Genomic DNA, 16003 nt, shown 5'->3' with positions numbered 1-16003 from the left:
TGATGTCGGTCAAAGTCAAGAAAACGGCATGGCGCTCCTCTGTTAGGCAAAACACACGCGTGTCGTTTCAGATATTAAGAAGGGGACTACATGTCGGTCATATCTTGAAAAACTACAAAAAAAACTAAGAAAACAGCATGGCGCTCCTCTGTTTGGCGACACACACGCGTGTCGTTTGCAATATTAAGAAAGGTACTTCATGTCGTTCAAATTGGTGAAAAACTACAAAGCGTTATTCTTGGGAAGAGCTCCTCCAGTGGATAAATGAAAGATGCTCTGTTCTCCAGCGATAAGAGCCACGATCGTTAAACTGTTGGAAGACAAAAGAAAAACACAAAATCTTCTTTACGTCCTAATGACACCTGGGTTTTGATCGGAGAACCTAAAGGTCTAGACTTTTCGTAGGATATGAATCTCGCGGCTAGCTTTCGCGGCAATTACGGCGTCTTGTCGCAATGCTGCAGCTCACGTTGCAGTCTTCAGTTTCAGCCATTGGTAGCTACTTCGAGTTTAGGTTTTGGGCAGAGAGATAGCTATCGAAGGAAGAAGGAGCTGAAGCTCTTCCGAGTTCAAAGGTTTCATTTTTTCGATTTTTTATTTTTTTAATAATCTGTTTATCTGATGGCTTTGAGCTTTGGAGTTTGCAGAAAGAGAGAGACTTTTTGTAGAGTGACGGATACACAAACGGAACCAGATGGCAATAACGATGAGGTATTTGCTTAATAGCATCTATGCTACTTCTACTAAGGTCTATGGATTCTGTTTTTGATCTTCCATGTTTGCAGGAAAGTGGAGGAGAAGACAAAGAGGCGTTAGCAGATGAACCTCCTTCACAGACTCCTCCTACTGAGTTGGTTCCAGAGGCAACTGTTGTGGATGAAGCCGTAGGCAGTAATGAGGAAAACAAAGTTCAATTCAGCTCTCAGGTATTGTTTTTATGCATCAAATGACATAACTGAAGCTTCAATTGTATAACTAAGCAGTGTTGTTTACTAACTAGTAGCTTCAGAGGAATTGAATCTAAATTGCTCTATTTGGCTTATATTACTTCAACCATAAAGTTTCTTGGTTTTGTTTCTGAATGTATTATACTTTGCTGTATTTTGTCATAGGACGGTGATAAATTAGAAGTTAGCACTGGCTCTCCTCTTCCTGGTGTGAATGTAAGTATTACCAACAATGTTATTTACAAATGTTTTTTATTTATCTATTCATAAAAAGTTTTTGTGAACAGCCGTTACAACTGGATGATTCCATGAGACTCCCCAAAGAAACGATTGATATCCTCAAGGACCAAGTATTTGGGTTTGACACCTTCTTTGTTACAAGCCAAGAACCATACGAGGTGAGAGCCACTGAGAAAACTCATCAGTTTATTTTCTTAAGGTTATATTATCATACAAGCGAGGTTGTGAAAATTTCTCTTCAATGTTGTTGGTAGGGTGGGGTGTTGTTCAAAGGAAATCTAAGAGGCCAGCCTGCTAAAAGCTACGAGAAGATAAAGACAAGATTGGAGGTAGCAACTCTGCTTCTTTAGGACAAGCACATGTGGTGGCAAAGATTAATAGTAAAATATTTTGCTCATCAATCTGCAGAATAAATTTGGTGACCAGTACAAGCTTTTCCTCCTTTCCAATCCAGAGGATGATAAACCTGTGGCTGTTGTTGTTCCTAGAAGGTCCTTGGAACCTGAGACAACAGGTAATCTTAGAACTATATACGGTTCCTCACTTGTAAGGATCTCCTCAGATTATTAAACTTTTAGTTGGGCACTACATACAAATGCAGCTGTTCCTGAATGGTTTGCTGCTGGTTCTTTCGGATTGGTGGCGTTGTTTACATTGTTTCTCCGTAATGTTCCCGCCTTGCAATCCGACTTACTGTAAGAAACATCTTAAAACCATGTTTTCTATGATTCCAAATCATCAAATTGAATAAAACTTTTCTTCCCATCCATTGCAGATCAGCATTTGACAACCTTGAGCTGCTGAAAGATGGCTTGCCAGGAGCTCTCGTCACCGCTCTCGTCCTTGGAGTGCATGAACTGGGACACGTTTTAGTTGCAAACAACCTAGGGATAAAGCTCGGTGTTCCGTTCTTCGTTCCAAGCTGGCAGGTGAAGAAGATGCAATGTTTCTCTTTAAAAAGCAAAAGGGAAACCTCCCTTTTTATCTGGAAATTTTGGTTTTGTAGACATTTGATGAACATGTTTTAGACTGGCAGATAGGTTCTTTCGGTGCTATAACGAGAATCAAAAATATCGTGCCCAAACGAGAAGATCTTTTGAAGGTTGCAGCTGCAGGGCCTTTGGCTGGCTTTTCTCTGGGCTTTGTTCTGTTTCTTGTTGGGTTGGTCGTGCCTCCAAGTGACGGCATTGGCGTTGTAGTTAACTCTTCAGTGTTTCACGAATCCTTTCTTGTTGGTGGTATTGGTAAGCTTTAGCTGTTAATCTATTATGATAATGTCAAGAGTACTAATATGTTTAAGCATTTTTTGCTTTTATCCTTTTTATAGCAAAGCTATTACTCGGTGATGTACTAAAGGAAGGAACATCGATATCTTTGAACCCACTTGTGATATGGGCATGGGCTGGACTTCTCATCAATGGCATTAACAGCATCCCTGCAGGAGAGCTTGATGGTGGTAAAATCGCTTTCTCCATTTGGGGTAGAAAGGTAACTTCAGACCCAAACTTGAACATTCCCATTTAAAAAAAAAAAGAAAAATACTTAAAACTCTTGGTTCCAAATGGTTTATTCAGGCCTCAGCACGGCTCACGAGTGTCTCCTTAGCGCTTCTGGGTCTATCTGCGTTGTTCAGTGACGTGGCATTCTACTGGGTGGTGCTGATATTCTTCCTGCAGCGTGGACCAATAGCGCCGCTGGCTGAGGAAATCACTGAGCCTGAAGAGAAGTTTGTCTATCTAGGAATCTTGGTTCTCTTCCTCTCCTTGCTTGTGTGTTTGCCTTACCCGTTTCCTTTCACCGGTGAAGACGCCATGATGATTGGCTTGTGAAATGGGACTCATCATTATACAAATAAACAAGAGCAACTATTAACATTTAGTTTTGGTCTCTAAGCTGCATAACATTTATATTTGAAAGAGACTTTGAATGGTTGAAAAAAGAAAATGGACCAACATTATTTATGGATAGTAGAGTACCAAATGTGATTAGGTATAATAATAGAAGAAGGTAGAATAATAGAAGTGAACAAAAAGAACATGGTTTTAATGTGGATGTATTTGATTTTGGTTGGTAGCAGCTAAAGCAACCTTCCAGTTTTAAACACTATTGTTAATTCAAGAAAATGGCAAAGTTTCTACATTGATAATAATATTATACAATTGACTTAACCAACCAACATTGATATCACTATCTGGTTTGGGAATGAAAACCATTCGGTTAATAAATTATACGTTGAGAGCAGCAGGTCCAGTGGGCCCAAATGGGTTAAGCCTGCCAGTCATCCACTTCACTTCTCTGTACAATACTACCCTCACCAAGAGAGAGTGTACGCGCGTGAGTTGGTGTAAGAAAATACAGGTGAGGGGTAGTATAGTAAATTACACAATTAGTCACATGGTCACGCTTTATAAATATGACATATCCTCTTTTATGTTATTCGCCACTCTTCTCAGAATCTTCCTTCTTCAAATCTCTTCAACATTTGGGCCGCCGGAGCCCGTGACCACCGCTTTTTTCTCATCCGTTACGAATGTCTTCCTCGATGAACGTGGCGAAGGTGAAGCCTCTGAGCTTCTCTCGCCGCCTCGTCCCCTCTGCGGTTTCTCGCGGACTCTCTTCTTCCGTGACGGTTTCTGGATACTCCGGTAGAAGCTCGGCTTACGCGCCTTCTCTCCGTTCGATCAAATGCGTCTCTGTATCGCCTGAAGCTTCGATAGGTGAATCAGTGCTCTTCGATTTGTTAATTTTTCTTTGGGGTTTTGGATTGTGTGGATTTCTTCAGGTCATTTCGAATCTGTATTTCTGATTAGGCACGCGGTTTAGGCTTATTCGGTTCGGTTATTTTGGTTTTCGGTTAGTTTGGTTTTGGCATTGAACCGGAAAATTTGAAATCGGAATCTGATTTTTGATAGATATGCTCAATCGGAATCGGAATTAGGCATGCGGTTTAGGTTTATTCGGTTCGGTTAATTTGGTTTCCGGTTAGTTCGGTTTTGGCATTGAACCGGAGTCTGATTTTTGATAGTGTGTAAACAGTTCTGATGCGTATGTTTTCGATTTGTTATTTGCAGTAAGTGATACAAAGAAGCTCGCAGATGCTTCTAAGAGCACGAACCTTGTACCAATTTTCCGCTGCATATTCTCGGATCAGCTCACTCCTGTTCTTGCTTACCGTTGCTTGGTCAAAGAAGATGACCGTGAAGCTCCTAGCTTTCTTTTTGAGTCCGTTGAGCCTGGCTCTCAGATGTCCAGCGTTGTAAGAAACAATCTTTATTTGTCTTTATCTTTGTATCTTTTTTTTTAGTTCCTAATTGTTTCTTTGATCACAATAGGGTCGTTATAGCGTTGTTGGGGCTCAGCCTGCGATGGAGATAGTTGCAAAGGAGGATAAAGTTATTGTAATGGATCACAAAAGTGGAAGCTTGACTGAGGAATACGTTGAGGATCCAATGGAGATACCGAGGAAAATCTCTGAGTCATGGAACCCTGATCCTCAACTAGTTCAGGACCTTCCAGATGCGTTTTGTGGTAAGGAATCCGTCTTTGATTATTTGTAACTATTCACTTGCTAGAATCTATCACTTGTAGATGTTTTTGATATGAGATTCGAACCCCCATCCTCTCATACTAGGTCTTTTACATTTTTAGCAAAGAAGAACTAAGGACTTTAGTTTCCTCTCTTTTTCTTAATAAGACTTCTGTATCATTATAGGTGGCTGGGTTGGTTTTTTCTCGTACGACACAGTTCGCTACGTCGAAAAAAGGAAGCTTCCATTTTCAAAGGCCCCTGAGGATGATAGGAACTTGCCTGACATGCATCTTGGTCTTTATGACGATGTAGTTGTATTTGATCACGTGGAGAAGGTAATACTTTTGTTACTATCCATGTTTGTATGATTAACCATAAAATTTCCAAAGTTTGGTATTTAGTGGTTGGTTCCCTTTATACAGAAAGCATATGTTATCCACTGGATTAGACTAGATGCGACCGTTCCCTATGAGACGGCATACAGTAACGGACTGCAACATTTGGAGAATTTGGTATCCAAGTTGCACGATATTGCGCCGTAAGTATATCTCTTTGTCTTGATTTCCTTTGTGAGTTTTTTTGTTAATATTCTGATTTTTTTTTGGGTTCTTTATGAATATCAACAGGCCAAAGCTGGCTGCAGGTAACGTGAATCTTCAGACGCGACAATTTGGACCAGCTTTGGAAAACTCAAACGTGACACGCGAAGAGTACAAGGAGGCTGTGGTCAATGCTAAAGAACATATACTTGCAGGAGACATATTCCAGATTGTGCTGAGTCAGCGGTTTGAAAGGAGAACGTTTGCAGACCCCTTTGAGGTTTATAGAGCTCTAAGAGTTGTGAATCCAAGTCCGTATATGGGTTACTTGCAGGTCTGTAACGGAGAGAACTGTTCTTATACAACTATGTATTTGTTCTTGCGGTGGATAACGATTGATGCTTTTAACCTTCAGGCTAGAGGATGTATTTTGGTAGCATCAAGTCCAGAGATTCTAACCAAAGTAAAGCAGAACAAGATAGTGAATCGGCCATTAGCAGGAACCAGCAGGAGAGGAAAAACAGAGGTGGAAGATAAGAGATTAGAGAAGGAGCTGCTAGAGAACGAGAAGCAATGTGCTGAGCACATCATGTTGGTCGATCTCGGTCGCAACGACGTTGGGAAAGTTGCCAAATACGGCTCGGTGAAAGTTGAGAAACTTATGAACATCGAACGTTATTCCCATGTTATGCATATAAGCTCCACGGTAAGTGTTAAATCATATAACACCTCTTGGATCAAATAAGTATCTTCCTTATCATTATGAGTTCTATGTGCAGGTGACAGGAGAGTTACAAGATGATTTATCTTGCTGGGACACACTACGTGCGGCTCTACCAGTGGGCACAGTTAGCGGCGCACCGAAGGTGAAAGCCATGGAGCTAATCGACGAGCTCGAGCCTACACGGCGAGGACCATACAGTGGCGGTTTTGGTGGAGTCTCGTTCACTGGCGACATGGACATTGCGTTATCCCTTAGGACAATAGTTTTCCCGACAGCAAGTCAGTATAATACAATGTACTCTTACAAAGATGCTAACAAACGCCGGGAATGGGTGGCTTATCTTCAAGCTGGAGCAGGTGTGGTAGCAGACAGTGACCCGGAAGACGAGCACCGCGAGTGCCAGAACAAAGCCGCTGGTCTTGCCCGAGCCATCGACTTGGCTGAATCCGCTTTTGTTAAAAAATGAGTTTGATCTTCGAATCATCTGTATAACAGTTTCAGGCAGAACAAGCTTTTTCTAAACACGAAGACAATTGTAGATTTTTTTCACAATAAACTACACAGATTGTGGTAAGCAGCACGTGATGTAATAAAATGTGTGCTATATTTTCTGATATTTCGGACTTGTTGTTCTTAACTTGGGATATACAATCTGGTTACTAAGAGCAGGATTAGAGCCTGAATTTATTAAGTAAACAAGAACAATTTGTATGTTTAAGCTCTACAACCAATGCAAAACAAACTAACCAGATAAACAAGGATTAAAGTGATTTACACACTATTATGATTTGGTACACATTTTATTTCATGTTTTGGTTCCAAAAAAAATACAATCTAAACCAAAATGTAATAAGTTAAAAATGTAATAATTGCAGCCAGATTTTCCACTTTCTAATATATTATTTCATCCATATCTCTAAAATTATATCTTATTTGTTTGGTAGATATTAGAAATACATTACTTATTTATTTCTTATGTACATACATCGCAAAAATATCATAAATTATTATTATATTTGCACAAAAGCTAATAATATATGATATTTTTAGACAAAATCTGAAATGTATTACTGTAGTCAGTGTCTTCCATGCATAAAAGTCAATATATTTACATAAAAATTAACATCTACAGAAAATTTAATAATATATTTATGATATTTTTAGACAATACCTTAAATATATATTTTATAACATTTAAATAAAAACCAAGCAATATAAGACGAATATAGGAAAAAAAAACAAATTCTAAAAAAGAATACTTATTTCTTAGTTAACAATTCATAAATTAATGAAATATTAAATGCTATGTAATTTTAGAGAAAAATAATGAAGAAGAATGCAAGAGAGTATAATGATGAAAGGTCCTAACTCATGCAGAAACCCCCAGCGTACCCACTCTCCCATCTCCATATATACTCCCTCTATCCTTTCCTCTCTATCATCATGGCTTTCTCCTTCTCCTTCACCGCCCTCGCCCTCCTCATCTCCTCCCTCGCAGCCGCTTTCCTCCTCCTCTTTCGCCGCACCCGTAACCGGCTGATGGGACTTCCTCCAGGAAGTCTCGGGCTTCCTCTCATAGGCGAGACCCTGCAGCTGATCAAAGCTTACAAGACGGAGAATCCCGAGCCTTTCATCGACGAGAGAGTGGCCCGGTACGGTTCGGTTTTCACGACGCACCTATTTGGTGAACCGACGGTTTTCTCTGCTGATGCGGAAACGAACCGGTTCGTTCTCCAGAACGAAGGGAAGCTCTTCGAGTGCGCTTATCCAGCTTCTATAAGTAATCTCATGGGGAAACACTCTTTGATTCGTATGGAAGGTTCTTTGCATAAACGTATGCACTCTTTTACCATGAGCTTCGCTAATGCTTCAGCCATGAAAGACCATCTCATGGTTGATATTGACCGGTTAGTCCGGTTTAATCTCGGTTCTTGGTCCTCTTGTGTTCTCCTCATGGAAGAATCCAAAAAGGTAACACATTAAATAAAAGGCATGCATGGATGATAGGATCAAATGAATATGAGATTTCGATGAATATAAGCATTTTTAATTTTATTTATTTTAAAAAAATTCCGACAATACAAGGACCATGCTACCTATGGATAATAAATTTTAAAATTTTATTTAACATTTTACCAAAAAATTAAAATTAAAATTTTTGGGAATCAAAGTGAATATTCAACCGTTTGTGTCCAAAACCAGCCATGTGGGTGATATATATATCACTATCTTTTGCTAATTTGTATGGATGATATATGTTGTATTATGGTTGATGATGATGCAGATGACGTTTGACGTAGCAGTGAAGCAGCTAACGAGCTTTGATCCAGGGGAGTGGAGTGAGAATTTAAGGAAAGAGTATCATCTTGTTATCGAAGGGTTCTTCTCTCTTTCTCACCCTCTCTTCTCCACCACTTACCGCAAAGCCATCAAAGTACTAATTAGTTTACTCTTCTTTAACGCTTCTTTTTTTTTTATAATTGTTTTAGACTATTCTAATATATATACTTGTATTTTTTTATAAGGCGCGGAGGAAGGTGGCGGAGGCGTTGACGGCGGTGATTATGGAGAGGAGGGAGGAGGAGAAGGAAGGAGCGGAGAGAAAAACAGATATGCTCGCGGCGTTGATAGCGGCGGATGATGGCTTTTCCGATGAAGAGATTGTTGATTTCTTTGTGGCTATACTCGTCGATGCTTATGAAACAACGCCTACTATCATGACTCTCGCCGTTAAGTTTCTTACCGAAACTCCTCTAGCTCTTGCTCAACTCAAGGTATTTTCTATGCTTAGTACTCCTTCCGCAAAGAGTGTCTTTATGTATATATGTGTCATGCATGTTTGTTCGTGTTTTTGAAAATATATTTAAAGCTCTTTTACAAAAAAAAAGGATATTTTAAAAGTTAAGATTCGATCCTCTACTGCATGCATGCAAACCGATATAATTTTAGGACCAGAGCTGCCGATGTGTTATATATCACTTATCAACTATGCTGTTTTATCTGGGTTTTAGGGTAGAAATGCATTTTATTAAAAGGTAAATTATGTTTATTAATGTAGCATTTTAATTATTATTTGTCTATGTCATTAGTTTTGTCTCTAACTCTAAGGATGGTTTAATGTTCACTAGATTTAGTGCGTGGTACTATAAACCAAAGAACACCTAATTATAATTTTGCTTTAACCTTTTTGTTCTTTTATTATTGGTTGAGTTGGTATTGGCTTGGTTGAAATTAAACAGGAAGAGCATGAAAAGATTAGGGCAATGAAGACCGATTCTGAGAGTCTTGAATGGAGTGATTACAAGTCAATGATATTCACACAATGTGTGAGTGTTCTTACTTAAAAGATTTTATTACCTCTTGTCTTATGATCCTTTCTCACCAATCTCTTGCAAAAATTTATGATTCAGGTGGTTAACGAGACTCTGAGAGTAGCTAACGTCATCGGCGGTGTTTTCAGGCGGGCAATGACGGATGTTGAGATCAATGGTAAAATCTATATACTAACTTTGAAATGAAAAACCCTAGCAAAAAAAAAAAATTGTGAAATGAAAATGAGTCAGCTCTGTATACAAAATGCCAAAACGTTCTTACATGAAAATAAAAACAGGTTATAAGATTCCAAAAGGGTGGAAGGTGTTCTTATCGTTTAGAGGAGTTCATTTAGACCCAAACAACTTCAACGACGCTCGCACTTTCAACCCTTGGAGATGGCAGGTTTATATTTTTGTAAGCCATTGCCATTTCTTGATCTTGATTTAGAGCTTATCTTTGCTCTCTTGATTTTGATTTACAGAGCAACTCGGTAACAACAAGCCCTTCTAAAGTGTTCACACCGTTTGGTGGAGGACCAAGGATATGTCCTGGTTAAGAGCTAGCTAGGGTTGCAATCTCTGTTTTCCTTCACCACCTAGTGACAAGCTTCAGGTAAATAAATACCTTGAGATACAAGATAATTAATAGCCTACTTTTCATTATCCAAATGCTAAGAAGAATGATTTGGTTTTGTTTTGTTAATTTTCTGAGCAGTTGGGTTCATGAAGAGAAAGACAAGATGGTTTTCTTTCCAACTACAAGAACACAGAAACGGTACCCGATCATCGTGAAGCGACGTGATGGTGGCTTATCAGCTGCTTAATGAAAAAGAAGAAGAGATCAGAAGATTTTATTTAACTTTCTTTCTTTTATGCTCATAAATAGATCTAGAGCTGAAAAATAAAAGTACAATTACTTTACAAAGACTTTTGTTTACCTTAATGTTTGCATTAATCTCTTCTGCTTCACATCCCTCCATCTTTCTTTTCGCTCATTATGGGTACTAATTAAACTATTTATCTAAATTTTAAATATCTATAATTATCATTAGATATTATATCAAAATAAACATGAAACCGAATGTTTTGAAGTACATATTTATGTTTCAAATATTTCTATTGTATACTAATTTGAACATTCAGATCGGTTTCTTCAGATATTATATAGGATTTTTTCTGTTTATCCATTCAAGTTCGGTTAATAACATTTTATGTTGAAAAGTTTTTTTTTCAGGTTCGAACATGTTTCGTAACATCCTACAAAAATCCATTGTATATTTTTTTAAAATTTCGCACCGGGTATGAATCAGATTTTTTGGTTTGGTTTCGGTTTGAATTTCGAGATACAGATACGGATATTACGCCCAAGCCTAGTTCCAACTTCCAATGTAAGTTAGCTTGAAACGACGTCGTGCGGGAAAGTTCTCAACTTATTTTATAGACACGTCATGTTAACTTAACGGGCTGGGCTTTTTCTCAGCCCATTTAAATTCTTCATAAGAATCTGGACCCTATAATCATCGTCGCCGTGGTTTCTCCGCTTCCCACCGTCGTCATCCATCTCTCCCACAGTGATCTTTGTGGCATTAATTCTTCCGCCTCTCTAGCCGGTGCGTTTCTATCTCCTCCATCTAACCATTTACTTTCTCTGTAATACTGGTGTAGCTCTCATCTGTAGAAATTTGATTTGGAATCTATATTTGAATTTTCGAGATCCGGTTGAAGCTGAGAAATCAAATGTTAGTAACTTGGGGATAGGTGTTGGGGGTGATTTGAACATTATCTCTGGAATTAGGTTGAAATGGAGAATTTGGAAGATCTGAAAATGATGGCGGAGCAGTGGTCGAATCAAGGCATTGAGTATCTTCAGAAGATACCTCAAGATCAGCTCTATGCCGCCGTTGGTGTTCTCTTGTTTACAACCATTTTGCTCCTCTTATCAAGTATGTAGCAGCAGACCCTCACATTATTTGCCTTTGCTTGTTAGGCGTTAGTTTCGATAGTTACGCAACATCTCTCCTTTGGCATTGATAAGTTACATGTAGCCCTTTTCTTCTAAACGTCTTCAATAGTTTTTCTTTGATATGTTAAGTGTCTCGAGCTACAATTTTAGATTTGTGACTAAGCCAGAGTATTAATTTGTTTGTGTGTTTGATTAAAACTGTCAATTGTATTTTCTGAGGGGTTATGCAATATTTCACTTTGATTGTTACATTAGTAAACGACTAAACGTTGAATCTTTTGTTTGCCTTATGCAGTTCGCTTGGTCAGGCGTACCAAATCCAACACTGTGCTCCTTTCTGGGCTCGGTGGAAGTGGAAAGACTGTGCTTTTCTATCAAGTGAGTATTTTGGCTTCTGGTTCATATCTTCATATGCATTTTTGTGTATGAAGTTACGAGCAATGTAGTTTATTTTTGTTAAGTGTCACTGTTGGCCAAGTCAGCTTGAATGACTAGGTGATTGTTTAAGATGATTAATGTTTGATTGGCAGCTCCGAGATGGATCATCGCATCAGGGCACTGTTACATCAATGGAACCGAATGAAGGCACTTTCGTTCTTCACTCTGAAAACACTAAGGTGAGGCTTCTTACCATTAGCCTGATCTAAACAACATATGTGGTGCATGTATTAACCACATTCCCAATCCACGTCGCTTGTATTCTCTGCGTTACAGAAAGGAAAAGTCAAGCCTGTTCATCTTGTTGATGTTCCTGGGCACTCTCGGCTTCGACCCAAGCTAGAAGAGTTCTTGCCACAGGCCGCTGCTATTGTCTTTGTTGTAGACGCCTTGGAGTTCCTCCCAAACTGTCGTGCAGCTTCAGAGTAACTTCAAACTCTCTTTTTTTTTTTCTGTTCTCTCACACAGATACACACAATCTTAACACATGAGGCATTGCCATGGTTTGATAGGTACCTATACGACATTCTGACCAATGCCAACGTTGTCAAGAAGAAGATACCAGTCCTCCTTTGCTGTAATAAGACAGATAAACTCACCGCACACACCAAGGAGTTCATCAGGAAGCAGATGGAGAAAGAAATGTAACGATTTTTAAATTTTATTAACAACCCAATATCCTCTCGTAAAGCCAGTAGTCATCATTTCTTAATTATCTTTATTTCTTTTCTTGCCGTCAGTGAGAAACTGAGGGCTTCGAGGAGTGCAGTATCTACAGCTGATATAGCCAACGACTACACCATTGGGATCGAAGGAGAAGTGTTCTCTTTCTCGCATTGCTGTAATAAAGTCACTGTCGCTGAAGCATCTGGACTCAATGGAGAAACTGTTCAGATCCAAGACTTCATTCGAGAACATTAAGCCCTGAGTGAGAGCCAGCTTCTACATCCGTAGATTTAATCCTTTATCATAGGATTCTTATGCACTTTGTCTGTGACTGTGATTGGAGTTTAGAGATCTTTTTTTTTGTATATGAGTTGTTGTCAGAGATCTTTCGAAAAGTCAAAGGACTTTTAGGACAAAAGAAGATAATAAATGACATCCATAAATTGATGTTATGATCCATCACACAATTTTTGGAAATTATTCAAAAATTAATATATTGATTTAGATGGGCCGACCCATGATGGCTACAAGTCCAAGAGGCCCAATAAAGATATTGCGTCTAACGCAAGGCATATAACTTCTGTTGTTAAACACTCTCCTACTTAACAACACAGACGATCTCTCTCCGTACGCATTGGGGTTTGAAAGAAATTGATGCAGACCTCCATCAACTCTCCAACACCTTTGATCATACGTATACTCAAGCATACTGTATCTTCTTCTTCCTCGTCTTCCCCATCAAAACGACGACATGTTCCGCCGTGTAGTTCCTTCTTCTTCTTCCGCACAAAACGGAGACATGCACCGTCGTGTAACATCTTCTTCCCCACTGATAAGCGATGACTACATCCCAAGAACCGTCGAGCATATCTTCATAAATTATAGATTACGTCGCGTCGGCTTGCTTCGAGCTTTCGGTACAGGTAAACAAACTGAACTTCTTATTTCTCCTAAACCCTAGATCTTATGCCTTTTTACGTAACCTTTTTCTTTCTTTCTTTAATCTTTCTTCTTCTTGCCTGTGCTTACCAGATGTTGGAACTTTATACAATTTATGCGATCCGGGTAACATAAACTCTATACATTCATCAGTTCCTCTCTGTTATCATGTTAACTTGTACTTGTGTTGAACTTATGCGTTGCATTTTCGGTGGGATTTAAGGTTATAAGGAGGATCTGTCTTTATACGGATACCCGGATGGGACATGGGACGTGCAAGAAGCATGCATGGTGCTTCCTCCTAATCTTCCCGAGCCAGCGGTTGGAATCAACTTAGCCAGAGATCGTATGAGGGCTATTGATTGGGTGACGTTGGTGGCTGAGCACTGTGATTCTTGGTTGCTCTCTCTTGCTTTCTTCTTCAGTGTTGGCCTTAGCCGTGATGACAGGTAAATATTATTATCCTTTTAACATATGGTTTCTTGCTTTACTTGAAGTATATCTCTGCTGTATCTACTATGAACTTATATTGTATGATCTATTCAATGATCAGGGGCAGTCTATTCGAGAGGATTAATGATCTCCCAACTCTTGCTGAAAAAGTGAAGGAATACTATCCAGGACAGTTAAACCAATCAAGGATCCAGCAAGCAAATCTAGAAAACTAGATAGATAGAGGAAGAGAGAGAGAGCTCTTCACATGGTTTAGGTATTGAACAAGACGGTTTTATGTACATATTAGCTGTTTCAAGAACTCATATATCGAAACATTTCAACTGAGTATATACTTGAATCCTCAACAATAGAGTTGTAACATTGTTTCAAAAAAATCAAGGTTCATTGAGAAGTAAAAAAATCTTTAACCAGAAGCGTTGAATAAGCTTTAAGCTACGCTGCAATGCAAGCTTCAGATAATAATGGGCCAGGCCCATGCAAAGTAGGCGTAATAAATGGCCTATTAAACTCAAAGACCAGAGAGAAAGAAAAAGCTGTAACTCTTCTTCTTCTTCTTCTTCTTCTTCTTACATTTCTTCATGTCCTGACGCACCCCACGCATCGGGTTTTGAACACCATTGATACTGACCTCAAATCCAATCTTTAACACCACTGATCTACCTCTCAAATCTCACTGACTCCTACTTCTGTACCCTTTCTTCGTTTCCTTCTACATCTATGGCTGCTACTGAGTCCTCTAACCCTAACACCGTGAAAGAGATCTTCAAAGATGGTATGCAGCATCAAGATTGGCTCTCTTTAGTTGCTGTCCACATTGATTGCTTGCTTCTCTATGTTTCTTCCTACTTTGGCGCTCGGCTCAGGAGCAATGAGAAGTATGTAACTTTCTTTCACGCATATTGTTTCTTTGCTTGTTTTTGGTATATTCATGTTTGAACATTCAACAATGACGCATACACTACAAGAAAATATAAGTTTAACGAGGGCGGATTTCGTCGTGCGTTCGTCGTAAAAAATGCTATACGAGGAATTAACGAGGAAACGGGTTTTGTCGTTCGTCGTAATGCGTATATACTCGCTAATTCGTCGTACAATTGCGATGAAAACATTTCATCGTAAAGACGAAATACATAATTTCTTCGTAAAGATCACGTAAATATTCCACGTAAGGAGGTCGCTAAATTTCCTCGTAAATATGTCGAAAAGAATTCCTCGTACAGATCTCGCAATCATTTCCTCGTAAAATACACGTAACTACCACGAAATACTTTCCTCGTAAAATACTCGTTTATCTTTCTTCGTCATTTCCTCAAACAAGTTTCCTCGTAAAATACTCGTTAATCTTTTCTCGTCATTTCCTCGTAAAGTTTCCACGTAAATAGGTCGTAAATTAGCTACGAATTTACTTCGTTTTTTTTTATTTTACAGAATTTAAAAATTATATTTAAAACAATAATTAAAATTATTTAATTTAATTTATTAATAAAATTATATTTTAAAATAAAAATCAATACGAAAATATTTTATATATAAATAAGTTTTGAATTTATAATACAAATACCGGAAAAAAAAGAACTAAGAGTCGTTCATCGCCTGGTAGAATTCCTCACTCCTCCTCGCAACATCCGCCTCGTTATGTGTATCGGATGACTCGCCTGGAACGGGATGTTGTTGTCGCATGTTCCTCAACATGGACTCTCATTCCGGATTTGTGGCCGCTATAACGTCCAAGAAGCCCTAGACTCCACCCATACGAGTTTTTGTCGAGGCCAACCCGTTACGCAGCTCATGGGACTATCTACGCAGCTCAGTGACTTCATCACCCCGTCGCTGACCATAAGACGATGTCGCTCTCGGAACATCGTTGACGGAACCAATCCCCAACATCCGTCCCTTTTTTTTTGGGACAACTTTAAAAACAAAAAATAAATATTGTTAGTAAACGGGAGATGTCCCGTCTCTTTGGCCTAAAAAACATTTAAGAAAGTTAAAATAAAATTCTATATATTAAAAAATTTATTCAATAAAATATTTGATTATATTTTCCAAACGGACACCGGCATGGGGTTTTTGGCCCGTAGTGTGAAGCATCGGCCCGTTTCCATGCTCATCGACCGTGTTACGAGAGTTAGAGCAAGACTGGGCGATTCTAATGGAATCAGGAAGACGCCTATAACAGATGAGGCCATCCCACGCATCCGTGGTGAGCTCAGCGGGTTTGTCACGCTCATACCCCTTCACGATCCAG

At 39.0% G+C, this 16003-nt stretch overlaps 4 protein-coding genes and 1 pseudogene across 7 annotated transcripts in view; all 5 read left to right on the top strand.

The window, feature by feature from the left end:
• Nucleotides 1-281: 281 nt before the first annotated feature.
• LOC106328147 (probable zinc metalloprotease EGY2, chloroplastic) lies at nucleotides 282-3119 on the top strand. Its single transcript, XM_013766527.1, has 12 exons — nucleotides 282-575; nucleotides 648-711; nucleotides 786-926; nucleotides 1113-1163; nucleotides 1235-1345; nucleotides 1442-1516; nucleotides 1596-1701; nucleotides 1789-1882; nucleotides 1963-2116; nucleotides 2224-2431; nucleotides 2515-2675; nucleotides 2762-3119. The coding sequence occupies exons 1-12, from the start codon at nucleotides 409-411 to the stop codon at nucleotides 3014-3016; spliced, it is 1587 nt and encodes a 528-aa protein (XP_013621981.1). The 5' UTR covers nucleotides 282-408; the 3' UTR covers nucleotides 3017-3119.
• A 510-nt stretch (nucleotides 3120-3629) lies between these two features.
• On the top strand, nucleotides 3630-6595 carry LOC106336085 (anthranilate synthase alpha subunit 1, chloroplastic). 2 transcript variants are annotated; one of them, XM_013774809.1, is made up of 8 exons: nucleotides 3630-3904; nucleotides 4259-4443; nucleotides 4520-4715; nucleotides 4900-5051; nucleotides 5139-5254; nucleotides 5343-5589; nucleotides 5671-5961; nucleotides 6035-6595. In XM_013774809.1, exons 1-8 carry the CDS (start codon nucleotides 3718-3720, stop codon nucleotides 6443-6445), a joined length of 1785 nt encoding a protein of 594 aa, XP_013630263.1. In that variant the 5' UTR covers nucleotides 3630-3717; the 3' UTR covers nucleotides 6446-6595. The 2 variants fall into 2 exon arrangements, with proteins under 2 accessions (XP_013630263.1, XP_013630262.1); XM_013774808.1 differs by having other exon boundaries at nucleotides 5343-5961.
• Nucleotides 6596-7422: 827 nt separating this feature from the next.
• Nucleotides 7423-10266, top strand: LOC106333658 (annotated as a pseudogene).
• Nucleotides 10267-10818: 552 nt separating this feature from the next.
• LOC106331736 (signal recognition particle receptor subunit beta-like) lies at nucleotides 10819-12812 on the top strand. Of its 2 annotated transcripts, none has more exons than XM_013770140.1 (7): nucleotides 10819-10903; nucleotides 11089-11236; nucleotides 11552-11634; nucleotides 11787-11873; nucleotides 11971-12119; nucleotides 12207-12338; nucleotides 12435-12812. In XM_013770140.1, the coding sequence occupies exons 2-7, from the start codon at nucleotides 11095-11097 to the stop codon at nucleotides 12613-12615; spliced, it is 774 nt and encodes a 257-aa protein (XP_013625594.1). In that variant the 5' UTR covers nucleotides 10819-10903; nucleotides 11089-11094; the 3' UTR covers nucleotides 12616-12812. The 2 variants fall into 2 exon arrangements, with proteins under 2 accessions (XP_013625594.1, XP_013625595.1); XM_013770141.1 differs by having other exon boundaries at nucleotides 10833-10876.
• Nucleotides 12813-12925: 113 nt separating this feature from the next.
• LOC106333304 (PHD finger protein ALFIN-LIKE 7-like) overlaps nucleotides 12926-16003 on the top strand; it is a 12668-nt gene continuing 9590 nt past the window's right edge. The window contains exons 1-4 of one of the 2 annotated variants that reach the window (XR_001268334.1): nucleotides 12926-13283; nucleotides 13393-13425; nucleotides 13523-13748; nucleotides 13853-14630. Coding sequence is in view for 1 of the 2 variants with exons in the window: in XM_013771765.1 (XP_013627219.1) it covers nucleotides 13112-13283; nucleotides 13393-13425; nucleotides 13523-13748; nucleotides 13853-13967 (546 nt within the window). In the remaining variant the exon portion in view is untranslated. Of the gene's footprint in view, nucleotides 13284-13392; nucleotides 13426-13522; nucleotides 13749-13852; nucleotides 14746-16003 lie in introns of those variants that run through there. The other variant, XM_013771765.1, reaches the window with a different exon arrangement.

The sequence above is a fragment of the Brassica oleracea genome, chromosome C3 (genome assembly GCF_000695525.1).
Source record: "Brassica oleracea var. oleracea cultivar TO1000 chromosome C3, BOL, whole genome shotgun sequence".
Taxonomy (NCBI): domain Eukaryota; kingdom Viridiplantae; phylum Streptophyta; class Magnoliopsida; order Brassicales; family Brassicaceae; genus Brassica; species Brassica oleracea.
This window is presented reverse-complemented; position numbering and strand designations above follow the sequence as displayed.

Bases quoted from the DNA above. Each gene is read 5' to 3' on its own strand.
- LOC106328147 (XM_013766527.1), top strand. From the start codon at position 409: ATGAATCTCGCGGCTAGCTTTCGCGGCAATTACGGCGTCTTGTCGCAA. The intron at 927-1,112 runs GTATTGTTTTTA...ATTTTGTCATAG, and splicing joins AAGTTCAATTCAGCTCTCAG to GACGGTGATAAATTAGAAGT. The intron at 2,432-2,514 runs GTAAGCTTTAGC...TCCTTTTTATAG, and splicing joins CTTTCTTGTTGGTGGTATTG to CAAAGCTATTACTCGGTGAT.
- LOC106336085 (XM_013774808.1), top strand. From the start codon at position 3,718: ATGTCTTCCTCGATGAACGTGGCGAAGGTGAAGCCTCTGAGCTTCTCT. The intron at 4,716-4,899 runs GTAAGGAATCCG...GTATCATTATAG, and splicing joins CCTTCCAGATGCGTTTTGTG to GTGGCTGGGTTGGTTTTTTC. The intron at 5,255-5,342 runs GTAAGTATATCT...GAATATCAACAG, and splicing joins AAGTTGCACGATATTGCGCC to GCCAAAGCTGGCTGCAGGTA.
- LOC106331736 (XM_013770140.1), top strand. From the start codon at position 11,095: ATGGAGAATTTGGAAGATCTGAAAATGATGGCGGAGCAGTGGTCGAAT. The intron at 11,635-11,786 runs GTGAGTATTTTG...TTTGATTGGCAG, and splicing joins AGACTGTGCTTTTCTATCAA to CTCCGAGATGGATCATCGCA. The intron at 12,339-12,434 runs GTAACGATTTTT...TCTTGCCGTCAG, and splicing joins AAGCAGATGGAGAAAGAAAT to TGAGAAACTGAGGGCTTCGA.